This window comes from Syzygium oleosum, unplaced genomic scaffold (assembly GCF_021117445.2).
Source record: "Syzygium oleosum isolate NSW1041296 unplaced genomic scaffold, Sole_v2.1 Sole_v2.25, whole genome shotgun sequence".
NCBI lineage: Eukaryota > Viridiplantae > Streptophyta > Magnoliopsida > Myrtales > Myrtaceae > Syzygium > Syzygium oleosum.
This window is the reverse complement of record NW_026607509.1, coordinates 2,322,931-2,343,495: the sequence shown is the minus strand read 5'-3', so window position 1 is coordinate 2,343,495 and position 20,565 is coordinate 2,322,931. Positions and strand designations below refer to the sequence as shown.

General features: G+C 42.3%; 2 protein-coding genes and 1 pseudogene across 5 annotated transcripts; 2 read left to right on the top strand and 1 right to left on the bottom strand.

Moving 5' to 3' along the window:
• Positions 1-2,608: 2,608 nt before the first annotated feature.
• On the bottom strand, positions 2,609-5,197 carry LOC115666420 (uncharacterized; annotated as a pseudogene).
• Positions 5,198-7,730: 2,533 nt separating this feature from the next.
• LOC115666419 (uncharacterized) lies at positions 7,731-15,689 on the top strand. 4 transcript variants are annotated; one of them, XM_056302806.1, is made up of 9 exons: positions 7,751-8,005; positions 8,093-8,293; positions 8,515-8,683; positions 9,230-9,300; positions 9,523-9,579; positions 14,307-14,498; positions 14,608-14,693; positions 15,081-15,186; positions 15,411-15,689. In XM_056302806.1, exons 1-9 carry the CDS (start codon positions 7,894-7,896, stop codon positions 15,503-15,505), a joined length of 1,089 nt encoding a protein of 362 aa, XP_056158781.1. In that variant the 5' UTR covers positions 7,751-7,893; the 3' UTR covers positions 15,506-15,689. The 4 variants fall into 4 exon arrangements, with proteins under 4 accessions (XP_056158784.1, XP_056158783.1, XP_056158781.1 ...); XM_056302807.1 differs by having other exon boundaries at positions 7,765-8,005; positions 9,523-9,571; positions 14,425-14,498; XM_056302808.1 differs by lacking the exon at positions 15,081-15,186 and having other exon boundaries at positions 7,745-8,005.
• Positions 15,690-17,648: 1,959 nt separating this feature from the next.
• Positions 17,649-20,138, top strand: LOC115667972 (putative disease resistance protein RGA1). The gene has a single exon (XM_030589494.2). The coding sequence runs from the start codon at positions 17,649-17,651 to the stop codon at positions 20,136-20,138; it is 2,490 nt and encodes an 829-aa protein (XP_030445354.1).
• The last annotated feature ends 427 nt before the right edge of the window (positions 20,139-20,565 follow it).

Genomic DNA, 20,565 nt, shown 5'->3' with positions numbered 1-20,565 from the left:
AAAGAAAGCTTGTTCGGAGCACTACAGGAACCCCAACTTGGCAGCCCCAAAATCAAGCCGAAAACCGACGAAAATTGGCCTAAAAGCTGCTGGTCGTGCACTGTTTACTGCGCACGTTCAACTTCAAAAATTCATATCCGGCAAACCGTAAGTCCAAATCAGGTTCCGTAAAATCTCATGGTTCCGCAATACCATAAACTACCAATTCTATAAAAATACGCGGCTCCACGATTCAAAAATCTGACTTCGCCGCTCAAATAACACATAACTCCGAATTACGAGCCCTAACCCGAAAAATGTTCCGATTAATTGAATGAGGGGTGCGAATACTTACGGAGTGTTGCGTTACGAAGTTGAATCGGCTTAGCGAGACCCCCGCGGTGCAAAACCCTCTTCTCTTTTCTCTTTTTCTTCTTCTTCTTCCCTTTCCTCTCCTTTCTCCTCTTTTCCGTTTCTGTTTTTCTCAGCCAAGGAGCTCTCGGCCTCCTTTTTAATTTGGCCGAGAGTATACTGTAGCTTCTGTTGACTTTTTTTTTTTTTCGGACCCATATTTTACAGTTTCTTTGCCTGGGTGGCTCGAAGGTTCTGCAAGCACACTGCAGAGGATAAGTATTATGAATTGTCCCAACCTGAGCGTATTGCTCGTGTGGCTGCGAAATTGTTCTTCTCTGAGAACACTGCTGATTGTAGGCTGTCGTGGATTGTCCTCTCTGCTAGATGGCGTTCGCCTCATTCCCACATTGACAAAGCTGCGGATATCTGGTTGCGGGGAATTGAGCAGTTGTGGAGAAGAAGATGATTAAAATTGATTCATCGGTACGAGCAAATTCCCCCCTTTTTTTTCGCCACGTTTATGAATTTTAAAATTTGATATTTTGAGATCGTGTTTCTTATATTGTCTTTATTTACTTGCATGGTCAACTGCCACGCCATCTCTTGGAATCTAAAGAAAAAATCAGTTCCACGAGAGCTGTGGATAATTAATTAATTGCGGGGGAATTGAGCAGGAGCACTGATGTTGAAGAAGAAGATAATTGCGAATAAAATGTCTAAATATCTAGATATTGTCTTGTAAAATAAATTCTTATAAGATGAGTGTAAAAAGGGGTGGCTAACAGATTGACCACTCTATATATTCTCTAGAAATACTTAGAAAGATACCTTTTAAGAAATATCTGTGTGCTTATGCAAGTGTGTATAAGTCGTTCTCTCGATCAATATTATAAAGAGCATATGTGTGTTTTCTTTAAATGAGTTTGTTGTTGTTTTTTTTTATCAATTGGTATCAAAGTTTTCGATGCGCGCTCTCTACGACCATAGCTAGAAGCGGTGGAGATTGGAGCAAGATCGCTCCTGTCTATGACATTTATATTGGCGTAAGGAGGAGAATAAATTGATTCATCAATATAAGCAAACTCCCCCTCTTATTTGACACGTTTATGAATTAAATTTGGATCACTCACACAATTCAAATGATTGCTCATATGGTGATTTTCGGTCTTTTTTTCATTAACGATGTTCTTGGAAGTCGAATTCTTCCAGAAAGTATGCGATGCTATCTGCAAAGCAAAAGTGGCTACTTTGCATCTTGCAATTCCTTTTTGTTTTGTTTGGTCGAAACTTGCAATTCCATTTGATTATCTATGTTGGGGGTTAATTTACGCCTCAACATAAATAACTACCAAAAAGAGAATAGCGGAAGCACCTCAATGTGTCATACTATTAGAAATTTAAAAGTTAGAATTTAAGGATAAAAAAAATTTCAAAGCGCCTCCCATGCTTGGAGCCGCAACTAAAAATGAGGTTTCCTGGCCCATTGACATGTTTGTGATTATCTTTTATATTTTTTCGATTGACATATATGTAAATTGTAAAATATTTTGAAAATTGGAATTTGCCAACGACACTCGACTGCTTAACGCCCATCGGGGGATTAAGGATAGGCATTATGGGATAATTGACTATGACTTATGACACATCAGCCCCGGTCAGAGGACAACCGTTGTCGACCTCATGGCCGAATGAAAGCTTCTCAAGTCCAACCGATGCTAATTGAGACTAATTGACTACCACTTGGGATTGAGTGGCAATGACCCAAGACTGTTCGCGATGACAATTTGCATTGAAATGATAGAGAAATATGGATTAGGACTAGTTGTCGAGGTGATTTAATCTATTTCACCCGTCAAAAAAGAGAATTTTAAATGACATGTTGACTCTAGGATACAAACATGTAGGGCAGTTTTGTTGAATTGACTCATTTTTAAAACTTTGTAAGAGTAGATTAACAATATATATGTACATATATATTTTGAATCAAAGAAAAAATTTAAAGGGCCACTTTGCAATTTTTCTTTGAAAAACACAACTTGGATAATTTTCACATATGTATCTTTAAATTTCCCGATTGAAGACTATAAGAAATGTATGATGCGATTTTCTTGTACTCGATTAGGATAATTTTTGGAATAGTTTTCCACTGTCTGAAAATCATCATTTTTATGAGGAGGGTCGGAATTTACTCCAAAAACGTTTGAGCTCAAAAGTTATACCATTCATCAACCTAGCTTTTTTTTTTTATGGTAATCAACCTAGGGTTAAGTTTGCAGAGAAAATGCAAATACTATGTTGCACTTGATTATAGGGTCATGCCTCCAGGCAAACTGGTAAGCTTATGACATCCCTTTTGACATGGAAAGACAACACTAAGCAACAAAATTCACGTCAAAAGATGCGTTATCTATTTCTCTTGCTCCCATCCTCCCAAACGCGTCCCTGGATCGTAGTTAGTGAATAGGCAAAACTCATTCCCAAGCTTGCTGGAATGCTTAGGCCGGAATATGCATGGATGCAAACCGAGAAGTTCTGCAGCTCTATCCTTTTGAACTTCTCCTGCAAGCATCTCAGAATTTGCCAGGCATTAGAAAGGGATATAAGGCACCCAGCATACTCCAAAAAGGGGGAAAAATAGAACTGCAGCAGTTCATAGCTATAACGTCACTGCAAGTGAAAGACAATAAACCAAGAAGTTAGGTTAAAGGTTCCACGGGAGGACTAACAGTCCACACATACCTGTAAGTAAAAGAAAGTAAGCGTTTGACTGCGAGAGGAAAGATATGGTTTGAGCAACTTTCTCCAAGCACTTTCCACTCTGTGGTTCATAAAGAAAGAAATCAAATTGTATGCAGCCGACAATGGGAAGAGATACATAAGAGTGTCCACTAAAGGATCTTCCGGTTCCGGGACAGGATAAGACACGGTAAACATAGAAGAGGGAGGCCTAAGCATTTATAGTTCGCGAGGCCACATAGACTTACCAGATACGGAGGATCTGCAACAACTTGGAAAGCATGCTTCATTTCAGTTGGCAACTCTTCTGGTTGGTTGTAGTCCTAAAACATGAAGTCACTTCCGTATTGTTCGAAACATTTGTCGTACTCAGAGCAGTTGCACAGACACACTGGGATCAATTCTCTAATATGATACCACAAATATGTTACTTCAAAGACCTTTCTCATAATGAAAGGCCAATGACATGCACACTTCATAATCGAGCAGTTGCACAGAGACACTAGGATCAATTCTCTGATAGGATACCACAAATATGTTACTTCAAACGCCTTTCTCATAATGACACACCAATGTCATGCACACTTCGTAATCTGAGATATGAGCGTTGATGAAAAGAGTAAACCCATTCCAAAAGTTGATAAACTACCATGAATCATCTCATTATGGCCGAATCTTCTCTTAGACTTCAAGGCTGGACTAAATCATACGTTCAAGAGGCGCATCAAAATATATTACTTGTACTACAACAAATGGCATAATGCAACACCTATCGATTGTTCACGCATTTTACAAAACTATCTTCCGATTTGATACTTGACCGGGCACCACGGACCAGCCTACTACTTACATTATATAAAATAACCAAGTGGAAGCCAAAAGACCATAGAAAGTCAAAAGCTCAAAGCTCGAGTGTTCCGGCGTGGATAGGATTAACATACTAACGACCTTGAGGTTCTACTTCAGGAAAAGAGTTCAACAATAAGGGGACAAAGGCGATATGGCTTCCAAACAGCAATAGCTTCTGTAACTGACCATTCCCCCTTCATTTTCCTAGGGAGAGGATATATGTCAAAATGCCGAACAGGATAGTATACTCCAATCTGAAATTTGCTCCAGTAATATGGTCGCTTGAAAACAACTCACTTATTCCGAAGTCAAATCTTATTTAATTGATTTAGCATGGAGTCATCGAACTTTGACATGACCAGCGCATTTGCGCCGGTGGTGTCAAGCCAATCACTCTCTCGGCGAAGCCCAATTCCAATAAGATCGCTCGAATGACATAAGGGTATGCACACTCCCGACAGTAAGCGTGGCGAACCATGACATAAGGAAAGGCATGGACCAGAACCTGAAAGGGCAGTAACAAGAACATCAACCAGAGGCTCACGCTGGCCCTTTGCAGTTACAAGGAGTATACAATAACATCGACCAGAGGCTCGCGTTGGTCCTTTGCATTTACAAGGAGCAACAAGAACATTGGAAAAAAGCGTAAACCGGAAGCTCATTGTCAAGTAGAAACACAGAGCGCAGTTCAGATAATCACAGTCGATCAGTTCTTCAACCACGGAAAAGCCGATGGAACAGTAAAATGGCGCACCTTGAGATAAGCATAAAGCGTGGGGCAAGCGATGCAAGCAACGCGAGCGTGAGTGCCCGAACAGAGCGGGAGGACTTCATTGGCGACGGCCAGAACTGGCTCAGCCTCCAGTCCTCCGTCACCAGGGCCACCTCCGACTGCTCCGCCGGCGACTGGTTCTGCTTGCGGAGGAATTCCTGGAGAGCTGCGACGGCTTGCGAAAAGTGTATGTCCCTCGTTTTTATCTTGATTTCAGGACTGATTTTACTGTATGTCCCTGGTTTTCCATTTTTATAAAGCATTTTGTGGTTAGAATCTTGAAAAGTGTTCTTCATAAAAGTTGTTCACAAGATCTTGATCTATAACATACTTAAATTTCAGATTTTTCTGAGCTCAAATGGGTTACACGAAGGTCCAATTTCTTACCGAATCAGAACTGTTTTATACTGTGGATTCCGTGACCTTCGTGCCTTCTCAGATTTTTATAAAAATTTCCAGTTCGATTTCGACCATACTTCCTTCATAAGATTTATAAAAGAAATCCATGTCTAAAACGTATAAAAATTTCAAAGTGTTTTGAAAGGATTTGGCTTGTAAAACGAGTATTTCTTCTGGTTCAGTTCCCCTGTTCCGGCGGACCAGTTCTGGGTTGTTTCCAAGCCATCAAAAGTGATCTTTGTATAAGGATTTTGGGATTCTGTTCTTCATGGAAAATATTTGTGAAGGTCTTGTTTATAACATATTCGAATTTTATAATTTTTGGAAACCATTCGTTATGCTTTTGAAGTTGATTTCCCAAATCATGCAAATCTGTCCAGTTTTACTAGAATTCCATAATTTGCCGGTCTTTACTTGAAATCTTTGGCTTTCGATTTCCGGCCTAATAGAGACAGTAACCACACTTATCTAGCCTTTTAATGATGTTTATTTGGCATTGATCTGATGTCGAATGCTTTTGTAAATTCATGTTTTAAAATCAGGTTCACGAAGTCAATTGACCGTTTGCATGTGTGACCACTTGTTATTGTTTTGTGGCATGAATGTGAGCACGATTCATGTATGCATTGGCTAAATGAAAAGATAAGAATTGGCCTGAATGCTTGTGTGCTCGTGTTGTCACACGTTGGAGTCGTCTCGCTGTGTATCGCTTGACGATGCCCGGTTTATCGAGGTCTGCTGCGTATTGCGCTCGGTTTATCGGACGCCTGAAGATTATGTGGATTGCCGATGCTCCGGATGCCGGATCGCGGCCCGAGGGTGGATCCAATGCTCCTTACGGGATACCATCTTACTGTGTATCATTTGACGTTGCCGTGCCCGACGGGGCGGGACGATGTCCGGTTATGCCGGAAGACTGCCATCTCGCTGTGTGTCGCTTGATGTGTAGTGGCCAAGAGGGGTCGTAATAAATGGAATACGTGTGATGCATAGTGCTTGATTATGGGGTAGAAACTGCTAGGCATGGTATGGGACGTGCCCAAGTGGATTTTGCCTTATAATCGAGACACGCGCGACTGTGATGCATTAATGCATGGGAAATCTCATTACATGTTCTGCATATGTGATATGTTTGATGCATCGTTGTGACATATGACTATCTATGTTATGCATAATATGTGTGCCAAGGCAAGGTAGGGATGCCTGTGGTTGGTTAATGATTTGTGCATGGTCGCGTGATTAGGGACCCCCGAGGTGAGTTGACATTCTAAACGGGGCTTAGGCGTTAACTTATTGAGATTTTTATCTCATTTGTGGTTGTTAAACATTGTTCAGGCCCTTAGCATGTTGATGCACCTAGTATGATTCGGGGTGCCTGGAAGCTGACTTTTGGTGAAGTAGATTGACCCCAGCCTCATATCTTTTTGTAGACTTTTTGGAAATGCCTGAAGTGGGCTTGTAAAAATGTTCCCAGGGGTTAATCAAGTAAATGTTAAAATGGTGTTTTGATTTCAATGTTGTAAACTGTTTTCCTATCTATCCTTGTTTATTGTTATTATCTGGGTGAATCTTTGTTTAGCTTCCGCATGCGTAATCAAAAGATAAAATGTTGGGTCGGCGGCGCGTCCTGGGACGTCGCATCATAATGACCATTGCAGGATGTTGCGCGCTCGCGGGATTCGGGGCGTGACACATATCTCATTTTCTTTTTGAAGTTTACAATTGTTCTCAATAAAATCTTGATTTTGCTTTTTCTAAGCAAATCCAAAGGTGGAAGAGCAAACACCCCAAACGATTTCGTAATCTTGGTCTTCAACTCCCTTTTCTATAAAATAACAAACAACTTATGAACCTTAAATTGTCGGAATATTCAAGGACAGATTTTGATTCAGCTAATCTCAAAATGAGACGAAAGGTAAAATCACGAAAAAGGTTAACATATCGAATGTGTAGAAAGTGGGAAATGCGGAGTTTGGGGTCATATAATAATCTAAAGTCTTGATGACGGGGAATGCTTGTATTTCATGCTTCTGGCGTCATGCGATTGCTAATGCCTTCAGGTTCTTGGCGACCTTGAATTTCTTCTCATATCCACTATTCCTATGCTAGATTAGATAGTCTAAAACAAGCGTGCACAGCCTCGCAAAGCCTATTTGCCTTCATGAATCAGAGAAGGGGAAAAAGTTAAGAGTTTCTGACAGCATGGAACAAATTGAACATGGCCAGGGGTTTGTTTCCGTGGACAAGATCCCCACCGTTGAGTAAACCTCCTATCCCCTCATCGTAGATCATGCATTTTGAAAGCAGGGGTTTGTTTCCCACTCTGTCGTCTTCAATGCAGTTCTAGCTCAAATTTGCAGGAGGGAGGGAGCTTGCTTTCGCATTTCGCAACCGTGAGTGGCCCAACTGAATAAATGCACTCCATGTTCATGGTTGATGTGGTGTTTTGATATTACCGAATATTTTTTCGTTACTTAGTAAGTGAGAATTACATATTTTATAGTCTTTTGAGAAAATAAAAAGTGAGATAATTAGGGGGTCATATATAGAAAAAAAATGAGTTGTTACGTATAATGGAAATTTGGGGCCAACTTGCTCTAGCGATGTGATCCACGTGGACAAGATCCCCACCGTCGAGTAAGAGTCTGATCCCCCCTCATCGCGGACCGTGCATTTCGAAAAGCAGGCGTTCGTTTCCCGCTCCGTCATCTTCAACGGAAGCTCTCGCTCAGAATCGCAGGAGCGAGGGAGCGAGCTTTGCTTTCGCGTTTCGCAATCGGCAAAAAGCTCCAAACGGAACGAACATGGAGGAGGCGATAGCGACGCTCGGCAGAAGCCTCGGCCATTTCTGCAACCACCTCCAGAGCAGCGTCGACGCCCTCAACCAATCCATCGATCGCCGTCCCATCCCTCTCGGTGCGAGCGATGAATTCTAACTCCGGGTCGAGCGTTTTCCTTTCCTTCTCGGTCGATCGATATATCTTTTGGTGTTTCGGATCGCAGATTCGGCTTCTTCGACCTTCGTTCAGTGCCTGAACCGGCGCGTGTCGACGGCGAGCGGGGATCTCGAATTGCTCGACTCCATGTCGTTCGGGACCGTGTCGTTTGAGGAGCTGTTGGGTCACTGCAACGAGGTCTTCAAGAAGAACCAGAGCGACCTCGCTCAGCTCGAAGAACGCCTTAAGAGCTTCGGCTACGTCCCCGGTACTTTCAGCTCGTCCTTTTTTCCACCTGCGTGTTTAATTGATCATGATTGTGTAAGAGAAGTTTACCTGGTGTTGAAGTGTATATCAATATGCTGGATCGATAGGACAAGAATGCTGGGCTGACAATGAAAGGATAATGAAATTAAGTAGGAGTTGAAAGGAATGAAATCATGCAAGTCAGTTATCTGCAGACCTTGATGTCCTGGTTTTGTTTCGTAGATGTTGACGATGATGATGTTGAAGAAGATACAGTCGATGATTTATTGAGCCCTCTCGAACTTGATCCTAATTTTCCACTAGCAAATGGTGGATTTGACCTGCCATCTTCATGTTCGGGGCGACTTACTGCAGCGGCTTCTATGACGAAGTGTTTTGAAGAAGATTCTCTGTATCCTTGTCGGATTTTGATATATCAACTTTCTTTGATCAAAGTCTGAAATATTGGCAAATTGTAGAATTCTAGGCTGAAGAGGTTAGGAGGGATAGATCAATTGGCTAGGGACTCCACACCTGGCCAGAGCTTCTATCCCTTAGGAACAATCACTCGACAGTTTGCTTGCTTCGAGTACAGGCCCTTTTCACGAGTCTACCCTGAGTAGGGCAAGAGCAACCTCAGTGGGCTGACTCGAAATCCATGAGTCCATCTCCTGTCAGGTCTAGTGGTTGTGTTTAATGCTGGTGTCAGCAAAATAATCTTGAACAGCATTTCCTCTGTCGTGACTCAGATTTTACGTACTGTCGACTCCTGCCACTGAGCCATTGCATTTGATGGTATAGGTGCTGCCTTATTATATCCAAGTTGTAAATAGTGATGCAATATATCAGCTTCGCAATATGCAAATTTTTATCCTAATTGACTAAAAAGTGAAAACATGGTCAATTATGGTATACTAGTGCTAGCTTTTGTCTATTTGTCCTTCCTGAAGTTCTCTAGATTTGATGACTCCATCAGCTTGAAAAGACTTGGTATATCTGATGTAGCTCTGGCCACATTAGCTTCAGAAGGTGAGGGAACTTTAAGGATGTGTTAGACATGCTTTGTGCCTTAAGTCCTTTTGAATATCATTTGGTACAAGCTTGCTCCTTTTATATCTCTTCATTGTCATTTGGAACATCAAGTTTGTCCTTGTTGAGATGATTAGAGAGATAATTTGCTGGGAGGCAGTTGAATTCCTTATTACTCAAGCAGTTTTATCTAACAATTTTTCCCTTCTATATCATTTTCAGCTAATGGTAAGACTGTTGAGCCAAATCTATGTTCGAGACAACCACAAAAGTATGATGGTCCTGTCGAATATCTAATTCGATCCTATCAACGATGCAAGAAAAGTAATGGAAATTCGCACAACACAAGAATTTACGTGGTTCAGCAGGGGAGATGTTCCGCCTACCTACGTCCACGGGGAGATGAGATCTGTTTCACTAATAACGTAGAAAAGTGTACAGCCGCTCTTTCTTACTCCCTCCTTCTCTTCTTAGAGACCTGTTTCGCCCTAAACATATATAGCGAAACCCTACATGGCACAAATTACAAAATTGCCCACATAGCCTAAAATATTTAGCTTTTCCATATAACAGAATACAAGACATCATCCTCAACAATCTCCACCTTGGCTTGGATTCTGTAAAGCCACCTGTGAAAGAATATGAAATATAGATGTCTTCATCCCCGTACCTCCATAAGAGGTACACTCCCGCACTTATTGAGTGCGTCCCTCACCTTCAACAGCGAGTTATATTAATTGAGCCCAAACAGGACCCAAACTTCTCAATAGTGACTGGCTTGGTAAAACAATCTGCAGGATTGCTATTCGTGTGAATCTTCCGCAAGTGAATGCTGCCATCTGACACAAGCTCCCTGATTTTGTGAAACTTCACATCTATATGCTTTGTTCTTGCATGAAATACTTGATTCTTGGCGAGATGTATGGCACTCTGACTGTCACAATGTAACACCGCACCTCCTTGCTCTAAACCCAACTCACGAACCAACCTAGTCAACCAGAGCCCTTCCTTAGCAGCTTCTATAACTGCCATGTACTCTGCCTCTGTAGTAGACAATGCAATTGTGGACTGGAGCATCGCCCTCCATGAGATAGGTCCACTAGCTAATGTGAAGACATATCCTGTAGTAGACCTCCTCCTGTCTAGGTCACCAGCAAAGTCTGAATCAACATATCCCGCTAACTCCTTCGAACCTCCGTCGCGACTGAACATAATACCCAAGTCTGCAGTCCCGCTCAGATATCTAAAGATCCACTTGACTGCATTTCAATGCTCCTTCCCTGGATTACTCATGTATCTGCTAACAACACTGACTGCATGAGATAAATCTGGCCTGCTACACACCATAGCATACATGAGACTCCCAACTGCGCTAGCATAAGGAACTCGAGTCATCTCCTCAATCTCCTCATGTTTTGTGGGGCATTGCTGTTCAGATAACCTGAAGTGGCTAGCTAATGGTGTCCTCACTGGTTTAGCCTTATTCATGTTGAAACGCTCAAGCACCTTTTCAACATACCTCTTTTGAGACACCTAGAGTTTACCTGCACTTCTATCACTATGAATTTCCATACCAAGGATCCTCTTAGCAGCACCAAGATCCTTCATCTCAAACTCATTATTCAACAAGGACTTTAAAGAGACAATATTATGCATATACTTAGCAGCAATGAGCATGTCATCAACATAAAGCATCAAAAGAATAATCGAATTATCATCTGACACTTTAAAATAAACACAGCAATCATACTCACTTCTCGAATAGCCAATTTGCACCATAAAAGAGTCAAAACGCTTGTACCACTGTCTTGGAGATTGCTTAAGGCCATAAAGTGATTTCTTAAGCAGACAAACGTGATCTTCCTTTCCTGGCACTTTGAACCCGTCAGGTTGCTCCATGAAAATCTGTTCCTCCAAGTCTCCTTGAAGAAACGCTGTCTTCACATCAAGTTGCTCCAGCTCAAAATCAAACATGGCTACCAAGGCAAGTAGAACCCGAATGGAAGTGTGCTTTACTACTGGAGAGAATATTTCATTATAATCCACCCCTTCCTTCTGTGCATACCCTTTAGCTACAAGTCTAGCCTTGTACCTTACCTGCTCATTCTCAGACACTGCCTCTTTCTTGCGAAAGATCCATTTAATCCCAATGATCTTTCGCCCTTTAGGTTTCTCCACAATCTTCCAAGTCCTGTTTTTCTGTAAGGATTCCATTTCTTCCATCATAGCTGACATCCATTTATCACTATCAGCATCAGATATCGCATCCTGATAGGAAGATGGATCGCCTGTACCTACTGTGAGGGCATAAGCAACCATATCCTCAAACCCGTATCTCACGGGTGCTTTGTGAGTACGTTTTCCTCTACCTTCTGCAATGGTGTAGGTATCTTTTACTGTCTCCTGTGATTCTGGTGAGTTACTGGATGATTCCCTTCCTCCCGCTATTTCTGGTTCACCTGACTCCACCTGCACAGTAGATCCTTCTTCACTTCTGCCATCTGCATGTGAACTGTTATTTGCCTTCACCATGTCAGATTCATCAAAGACAACGTCCCTGCTAACCACGGTCTTTCGTGCATTAGGATCCCATAGCTTGAATCCTTTCACACCTTTCTCATAGCCAAGAAAGATACACTGCTTAGACTTTGAGTCTAACTTGGAACGATGTCCACTTTGTACATGAACATAGGTTGGACAACCAAATACTCTCAAACTAGAATAGTCAATCGGATTACCTGTCCATACCTCCTCAGAAACTCTGCATTCAATGGCTGTAGATGGAGACCTGTTAATGAGATAGCATGCCATATTAACTGCTTCTGCCCATAAACTTTTACTCAATCCCTGCATTCAGCCTCATACTCCGAGCCCTTTCCAAAAGTGTCCTGTTCATCCTCTCAGCTACACCGTTTTGCTGTGGTGTATCTGATGTTGTGAAGTGACGTGTGATCCCTTCAGCTTTACATAGTTCCAGGAATGGTGTGTACCTGTATTCCCCTCCATTGTCTGTTCTCAAGCACTTTAGCTTCTTTCCTGTCTGCCTTTCTACTTCAGCCTTCCACTCTTTGAATTTGGAGAAGACTTCGTTCTTCTGCTTCATGAAGTAGACGCAGACTTTCCTTGAGTAATCATCAATGAAGGTCACAAAATATTCGGCTCCACCTTTTGATTTGATCGGTGCAGGACCCCATATATCGCTGTGTACATAATCAAGTACATCCTTGCTCGTATGCTTCGCAATTCTGAAACTAACCCTGCTCTGTTTCCCGAAAACGCAGTATTTGCAGAAGTTCAATTTGCAGCTTTTGACACCTTTTAACAGCTTCCTTTTATGAAGCTCCATCATACCCCTTTCACCCATATGCCCTAACCGCATATGCCACGGATGAGTGTCATCTCAGATCGACTCATAACCGTAGTCACGGATGCGCCACCACGCATCTTGTACTCCCTATGAGCTCGTATAAACTTCCAGTCAACTCTCCTTTCATGACAACCATAGCTCCCTTAATGACTTTGAGAACTCCACCTGCTGCTGCGTACTTGCACCCATTCACATCAAGCGCACCCAAAGATATCAAATTTTTCTTTAGATCTGGAACATGCCTTACATCCACTAAAGTTCTGACTATACCATCAAACATTCTGATTTTAATAGTCCCTATTCCAATGGTTTTGCAAACCGCATCATTCCCCATTAGAACAGATCCACCACTGTATGACCGGTATGAATCAAACCAATCCCTATTCGGGCACATGTGATAAGAGCATCCAGAGTCTAAAATCCATGAATCAGCGAACTGATTCTTACCTGATGATATAGAGAGAAGATCTCCATCATCACCGTCTGAGCTATCAGCCACACTTGCTTGATTAGAAGTTTTCTCGCGCTTCTTCAAGTCTTCCTTTCTCTTATAACAGTCTCTTTTCAGATGGCCTTCCTTCTTGCAATAATAACAAGAGAGTTTTGTTTTACCCCCTCTTGATTTCGATCGACCCTTATTCCCGGATCCCCGCTGGATTGTTCTTCCCCGTTCCTGCTCCTTGACTTTTCCGATGAGACCCTCACCCTGTGCCGTAGCACTGTTAACCCTCTTTCTCGTATCATTAGATAATAGGGCAGCAGTGACCTCATCTGTCTCAAGTGTCTCCTTTCCATACAAGAGTGTCGTCACCAGATGATCATAAGATGCTGGTAGCGACGATAGCAGTAATAGGGCTTTGTCTTCATCTTCCATTGAAACCTCCAGACTTGCAAGTTTATCTGATTGAACGTGTTGATGTGTTCTAACAGATCTGAGCCTTCCTCCATCTGTAGAGAGAATAACTGTTTTTTCAAAAACAGTTTGTTCGTTAGGGACTTGGTCATATAGATGCTCTCAAGTTTCGACCACACCTGCGGAGCCGACTTGAGATCCACCACATACTGCAGAACCTCATCAGATAGGTTCAATCGAATGGCGCTTACCGCCCTTTCCTCCATCTCCCCCCAATCTTCATCACTCGTTTCTGGTTTCTTCCCTTTCCCCAGCAGCACTTTCGACAGGCCCTGCTGAATCAGAAGATCCATCATTCTTCGTCGCCAGAGAGTGAAGTTGTTCTTTCCATTAAACCTCTCGATGTCGTACTTGACACTCGAACCCTTTCCTGCCATCTTGATAGCTTGCCGAACCAAGCTCTGATACCAATTGTCGAATATCTAATTCGATCCTATCAACGATGTAAGAAAAGTAATGGAAATTCGCACAACACAAGAATTTACGTGGTTCAGCAAGGGAGATGTTCCGCCTACCTACGTCCACGGGGAGATGAGATCTGTTTCACTAATAACGTAGAAAAGTGTACAGCCGCTCTTTCTCACTCCCTCCTTCTCTTCTTAGAGACCTGTTTCGCCCTAAACATATATAGCGAAACCCTACATGGCACAAATTACAAAATTGCCCACATAGCCTAAAATATTTAGCTTTTCCATATAACAGAATACAAGACGTCATCCTCAACAGGTCCATGCTTGAGTTTTTCCTTCTTTGTCGGTCTACTTTTTTCCTTCTCCATTTTTGCTTTTTCTTCATTAAGGCATGAACCTCCTCTGCTATTAATCTTCCTTCTCGTCCCAATTAGAAATCAAGAGGATAAGATGTATGACCTGGAGGGGCCATATCAACCTGCTACATTGAACTTGGGGGCAAGTGAAGGTACTAATACAAAATATTTGCATGGGTTATTGGTCAATTAGATTCTTTTAAGTTCACTCTTCTTACTCCCAGACTTTATACTTACGTGATTCGATACACTTGAATCCAGTTGAAGGTCCAAAATCTGTAGTTAACGCATCAAAAGATGAGTACGAAAGTCTTCCTTCCTACATGAAAAGTCTTGCATCATGGGAGGTATGAAACTCTAACTTTAGCTTTGTATTTTGTCTCAGACTCTCAGCAGATGCACTGCAGGCAATAACTTTTAATTTGCATTAAGCTGCTGCTGTCGTAAGACCATCAGGGTTAGTAGTGCGTGAGCCGTATATTCGTTTGAAACAGAAGCAGTGTGCTTGCTTGATTGGATTAATCCTACTAGTACAGTCTCCCAGAGAATTTTGGAAATGAAGTAGGTTAGACTGTTTCACTAGCATTAGCACATGGGCAAGCTAGTAAATGTTACTCTTGATGTGTAAAATCATCTTCCCACTGCAAGGTTCTGTTTCCTTTCTTGCCATAATTTGCTGACAAGAGATCTGGTGTTAGTCCTAACCCATTTACATAATGCATTTTACTCTGCAGGATTTGCTTATAGCTATTGAGAAGATAAACTCGTACCTAAGCAAGAAAGAGAACCGTTTGGAAAACAAGAGCTTCTTTCAAGATGAAATATCATCATTGGCATTGGGTGCGTATGTAACGTCAATAGTGATATGAATTTCTAAGTGACCATGAAAGCATTTGACCAGTTCTTGCCTCAACAAGCCTGTTGTCTGTGACGTAATGCCCTCTGAAAACTTTATTTTACCAAAATGCGGATAGCCGTCCTCTTAGTCTTTTTCCTCATTGAGTCTTAATAGCGGTATTTTCCCTAAGCACTTACAGATGATTCATTGTTGCTCCTTATTGCAGGGCCCAAGGCAAGATCCTATCTGCTGCTTCTTGCTCGCATGAAGCACCTGGTTGTTGAGACAGTTGATGGATTGATCTCGTACAGAGTTTTATAGAAGGAAATACCTTCGCAGAAATACACTTGTTGGAATTACTGTGCTCAGTTTGTATCAGCCTTTCAGACACGCATTGTTCTCCATAAGGCTTGACTGAAACATTTTTCTAAGCACCAGTTTTGTAGATAAATCATCTTATGTTAAATTATTACTCAGGTACAGTACCCTGCAATTTTCATCTCAATCGCTACGGTCAATTAATCTGAAAATTGCTTCGTTGCTAGGTGATTCGACTCTCAATAGTTACAAAAGAGTCATCTCCCTTTTGCCTTGTTTGTTGTGATGAAGCGAAGGAGAGAAGAAAGTATCAAAGAGAAATGCAGGGGAACATATGTTTAGATCAATCACTGATTGACCGATTTGCAGTCATTGGCAGCCAACTAGCGGTTACACGCGTGCCCCGCCTTTAGATGTTGAGGCATCCATATGGTTGCCATGTATATTATCTGCTGCATTTTCCAGTTCTCCCGGTAATTGTAGTGTGGTCATGGTCTTCTTATGTTAGACAACAGTTGCTTTGTTAAGCACATTCTCGAATTCGGCCACAAATCACGGTATTTTGTAGGCAGTAACGAAGATGCAATCTGGACTGGTAAAAGTACACTTTTGGGGGCATCCCACCCTTGACAAGAATCAAGCTGGAAGAGGCAAAGAATGAATAAGAAGCGATCGTATCTTCTTCGTTTTATTTGTTTGAGCAATTCTTTGTTGCCCTTTGACATATTAGTGAAGGATCAAGAAGACCATGCAAGCAAAGAGTACAAGACTCAACCTGCTGAACACCGAAAATACATTCAGTTTTGTACCAGTGACAGCAAGACCTAATCTGTGCAGGTACACGGATTAAGCTTATTATAGAAATGTCTCTTGCTTTCGTTATCTTTCTCAGAGATCTCTGTGACTCCCATCAAGCATAGTTCTTTTCCACCCCATCCAAGTTCCAAGTTTCAATCTCTTGGCTACTTCCTGCGTGCGCACTTGCTATGATACTCCGTGATCTCTGTAAGTTTTCTGAAGCCAGGGGATGTTAGGCTAAATGGAAGTTCGAAATAGTGCTGTGCGATTAAGGAACATCATGAAGTTCCAATCTCGATAGAAGTTGCGCTATCAAAATCTTATGGAAATGAAATCATAAAGACAAAGGAAACGTCCAGCAAGTCAAAGCATCGAATAAAGCTATAAGTCATTGCGATCAGCTAAAATATAACAAGAACAGGGAAGAACAAGGAAGGCATAGCCTGTACGATCCCTTCTACAAAAAGCACTGGGATCACCAACCAGGACTCTCGCTAATTAGAGTGAAATCATAAAGAAAAAGGAAACGTCCAGCAAGTCAAAGCATCGAATAAAGCTATAAGTCATTGCGATCAGCTAAAATATAACAAGAACAGGGAAGATCAAGGAAGGCATAGCCTGTACGATCCCTTCCACAAAAAGCACTGGGATCACCAACCAGGACTCTCGCTAATTAGAGTGAAATCATAAAGAAAAAGGAAACGTCCAGCAAATCATAGCATCAAATAAAGCTATAAGTCATTGCGATCAGCTAAAATATAACAAGAACAGGGAAGAACAAGGAAGGCATAGCCTGTACGATCCCTTCCCCAAAAAGCACTGGGATCACCAACCAGGACTCTCGCTTATTAGAGAAGCCTCTGCAATTTTCAAAGCAGAGGAAAACAGCACATACTTCTAAACCAATCATTCTCATTCCTGTAGAAGGGCGAAAGAGTGGGCATCTGATACAGGGATCAAGCAATGAAAAGGAGCTTATTCTTCTCTGTGCACATATTTGTCTTGCAAGAAACAGAGGAACAAAGAAAGGAATGCAGTAAAGATTAAAGGGAGAGAAAGGTAGCAGAATGCAGACCACTTTTGCTTTATCTTTCATCAGATAAGGTATTCCAAATCTAAATGGAACGGCATCGAATTACTTGCAGATTTCCACCAAGAATTGAGTGAACTATGCAACAGTTTGGAATAACGTTGCGCATACTCCATTGCACCATGTGTATTCCTAGTCCCTGCCTATATAACCTGGTAAAATCATGCTTCTTTGCTATCCTTCTCCTAATAACTCGTTTAGTTCCTGCATTGCGGTTATGCCAAACCTCCTCGAAAGCCACTAACACCAATCACAACCATGACTGAGGTCGTCTCAAGCATCCTAGGACCTCTTGTGGAGAAACTAGCTTCATCGGCTGTGGAAGAAATTCAACTGGTATGGGGCGTCAAGGATGACCGAGAGAAGCTCAAGAGCACGCTAGAGATGATCCAGAAGGTGCTTGCCGATGCTGAGCAGAAGCAAACGAAAGAGGCAGCTGTGAGGCTTTGGTTGTTGAAGCTTAAAGACTTCTGTTACGATGCCGAGGATGTGCTAGACGAATTCGAAGTTAGGGCTTTGTGGAGGAGGACGAGGTCGACCGAGCACTTGACTCTCAGAAGGAAGGTACGCTACTTGTCCTCGTGGATATCCAACTTCATTTTCCAGTTTAAGATGGCACATAATATGAAAGAACTGAGAAAGAGAATTGATGGGATCAACGAAGAGAAAACTCAGTTCAACTTGTCGAGTGATGTTTATTACAAGACCATAGTTCCTCGGAGGGAAACTCATTCTTTTGTGCCCCCTTTGAATGTGATTGGAAGAAACAAAGAAAAGGAAATAATAATAGAGCTGTTGATAAAATCAGATGATGGTGGAGCTGAAACGATAGCAGTCCTTCCGATTCTCGGAATGGGAGGTACTGGAAAGACGACTCTCGCTAAATTGGTATACAATGATGATAGGGTAAATCAACATTTTGATCGCAAAATTTGGTTATCCATGCCAGTAGAATTCGAAGTTAAGAAGATAATAAGAGACATCATCGAGTCTCTTGGTCACAAAGAAAATAGTGATAGACTTGAAATGCTGCAAGATTGCCTAAGAAACATTGTGCAGAACAAAAGGTGTTTGTTCGTAATGGACGATGTGTGGGAAGCGAGGAGGGAGGATTGGGTGGGACTGAGAGATTTGTTAGGAGGCGTTTCTGAAGGGAGTAAAGTCATTGTGACTTCGCGGAATAAATCGATCACCGAAATCATGGGCGCTGTCCACCCGCTTAACTTGGCCAACCTTTCGTGGGAGGAATCTTTGAATTTGTTCGTGAAGTGCGCATTTGATCAGGGGCAAGAGAAAAATCACCCGGACCTTATGGTAATCGGCAAGGAAATCGTGAGCAAGTGCGGGGGAAATCCTCTAGCGGTGAAGACTTTGGGAAGCTTGTTGTATTCCAAAAAAAAGAACCGGAGCGACTGGGAATATGTAAGAGATAGTGAGACATGGCAATTACCAAATGATATGTTAACTTCACTTAGAATAAGCTACGATCTAATGCCGTCTTACTTGAAACAATGTTTTGCTTATTGCTCGATATTCCCGAAGAACCACCTGCTCCTCAACTTGGAACTGATTGAACTGTGGATCGCGAACGGGTTTATCCAATCCAGCGGAAATAATCAGGAGCCGGAAGAGATTGGACGGCAGTACATGGAGGAGCTGTGCTCGAGATCCTTCTTCGAAGTTGTCGACGAAGTGTGTCCATTTATGTCCTTCCGAATGCACGACCTCATTCACAAACTTGCCATTTCGGTGGCACAAACTGAATCGTTCAACATGAAAGTGTGCGCGCAGGATATTTCCCCGACGACTCGGCATATATCATTTCCCGACCCATCGAGTGTACCAAAAGATGATCTGCGCGGCTGCTTGAGAAAACTCAGCGGCGTTCGTACCATCATGTTTGAGGAGGATTCCGATGGGGAGTTCTTTCTAGAGATGTGCATTTCGCGATTCAAGCACTTGCGAGTGCTAGGGCTGTCTGAATCTAGCTTTGACCTACTGCCTAGTTCCATAGGCGGTCTAAAGCATTTGAGGTGTCTTGATTTAAGCCAGAACAGTAATATCAAGAAACTCCCCAAATCGATCTGCAAGCTTCGCAATTTGCAATACTTAAATCTTGGCGGGTGCGAGGAACTCGAGGAGCTGCCTGCAGACATCAAGAATATGTTCAGCCTCCGCGTTTTGGTCATAACCACGAAACAGCAGCGTTTCCCGGAGAGGGGAATAGGATGCTTGACCTCTCTGCGGTGGCTAATCATTGGAGGGTGCGAGAATTTGGAGGCCTTGTTCGATGATATCCAATCACTCACCTCGCTCCACAAGTTGGTCATTGCAGGTTGTCCGAAGTTGGCCTCCTTACCGCAGGGCATCAAGAATCTGAAGGCATTGGAGGATCTCTTGATTGGCGGCTGCCAGAGCTTGAAGCTGCCGGGAGGCGAAAGCAACGAACCAGGCTCCATGTCGAGGCTTCAATCGTTCATGATTGGGGGATTATCGGAAATAATTTCTTTGCCCGGGTGGCTTGAAGGTTCTGCAAGCACACTGCAGAGGATAAGAATCAAGGATTGTCCCAACCTGAGTGTGTTGCCCGAGTGGCTGCAAAATTGTTCTTCTCTGAGAACACTGCAGATTAAACAGTGTCCTAAATTGTCCTCTCTGCCAGATGGCGTTCGCCGCATTCCCACACTGACAAAGCTGCGGATAACTGGTTGCGGGGAATTGAGCAGTTGTGGAGAAGAAGATGATTAAAATTGATTCATCGGTACGCCATCAAATTCCCCCCTTTTTTTTCGACACGTTTATGAATTTTAAAATTTGATATTTTGAGATCATATTTCTTATATTGTCTTTATTTACTTGCATGGTCAACTGCCACGCCATCTCTTGGAATCTGAAGAAAAAATCAGTTCCACGAGAGCTGCGGATAATTAATTAATTGCGGGGGAATTGAGCACGAGCACCGATGTTGAAGAAGAAGATAATTGCGAATAAAATGGCTAAATATCTAGATATTGTCTTGTAAAATAAATTCTTATAAGATGAGTGTAAAAATGGGTGGCTAACAGATTGACCACTCTATATATTCTCTAGAAATACTTAGAAAGATACCTTTTAAGAAATATCCGTGTGCTTATGTAAGTGTGTATAAGTTGTTCTCTCGATCGATATTATAAAG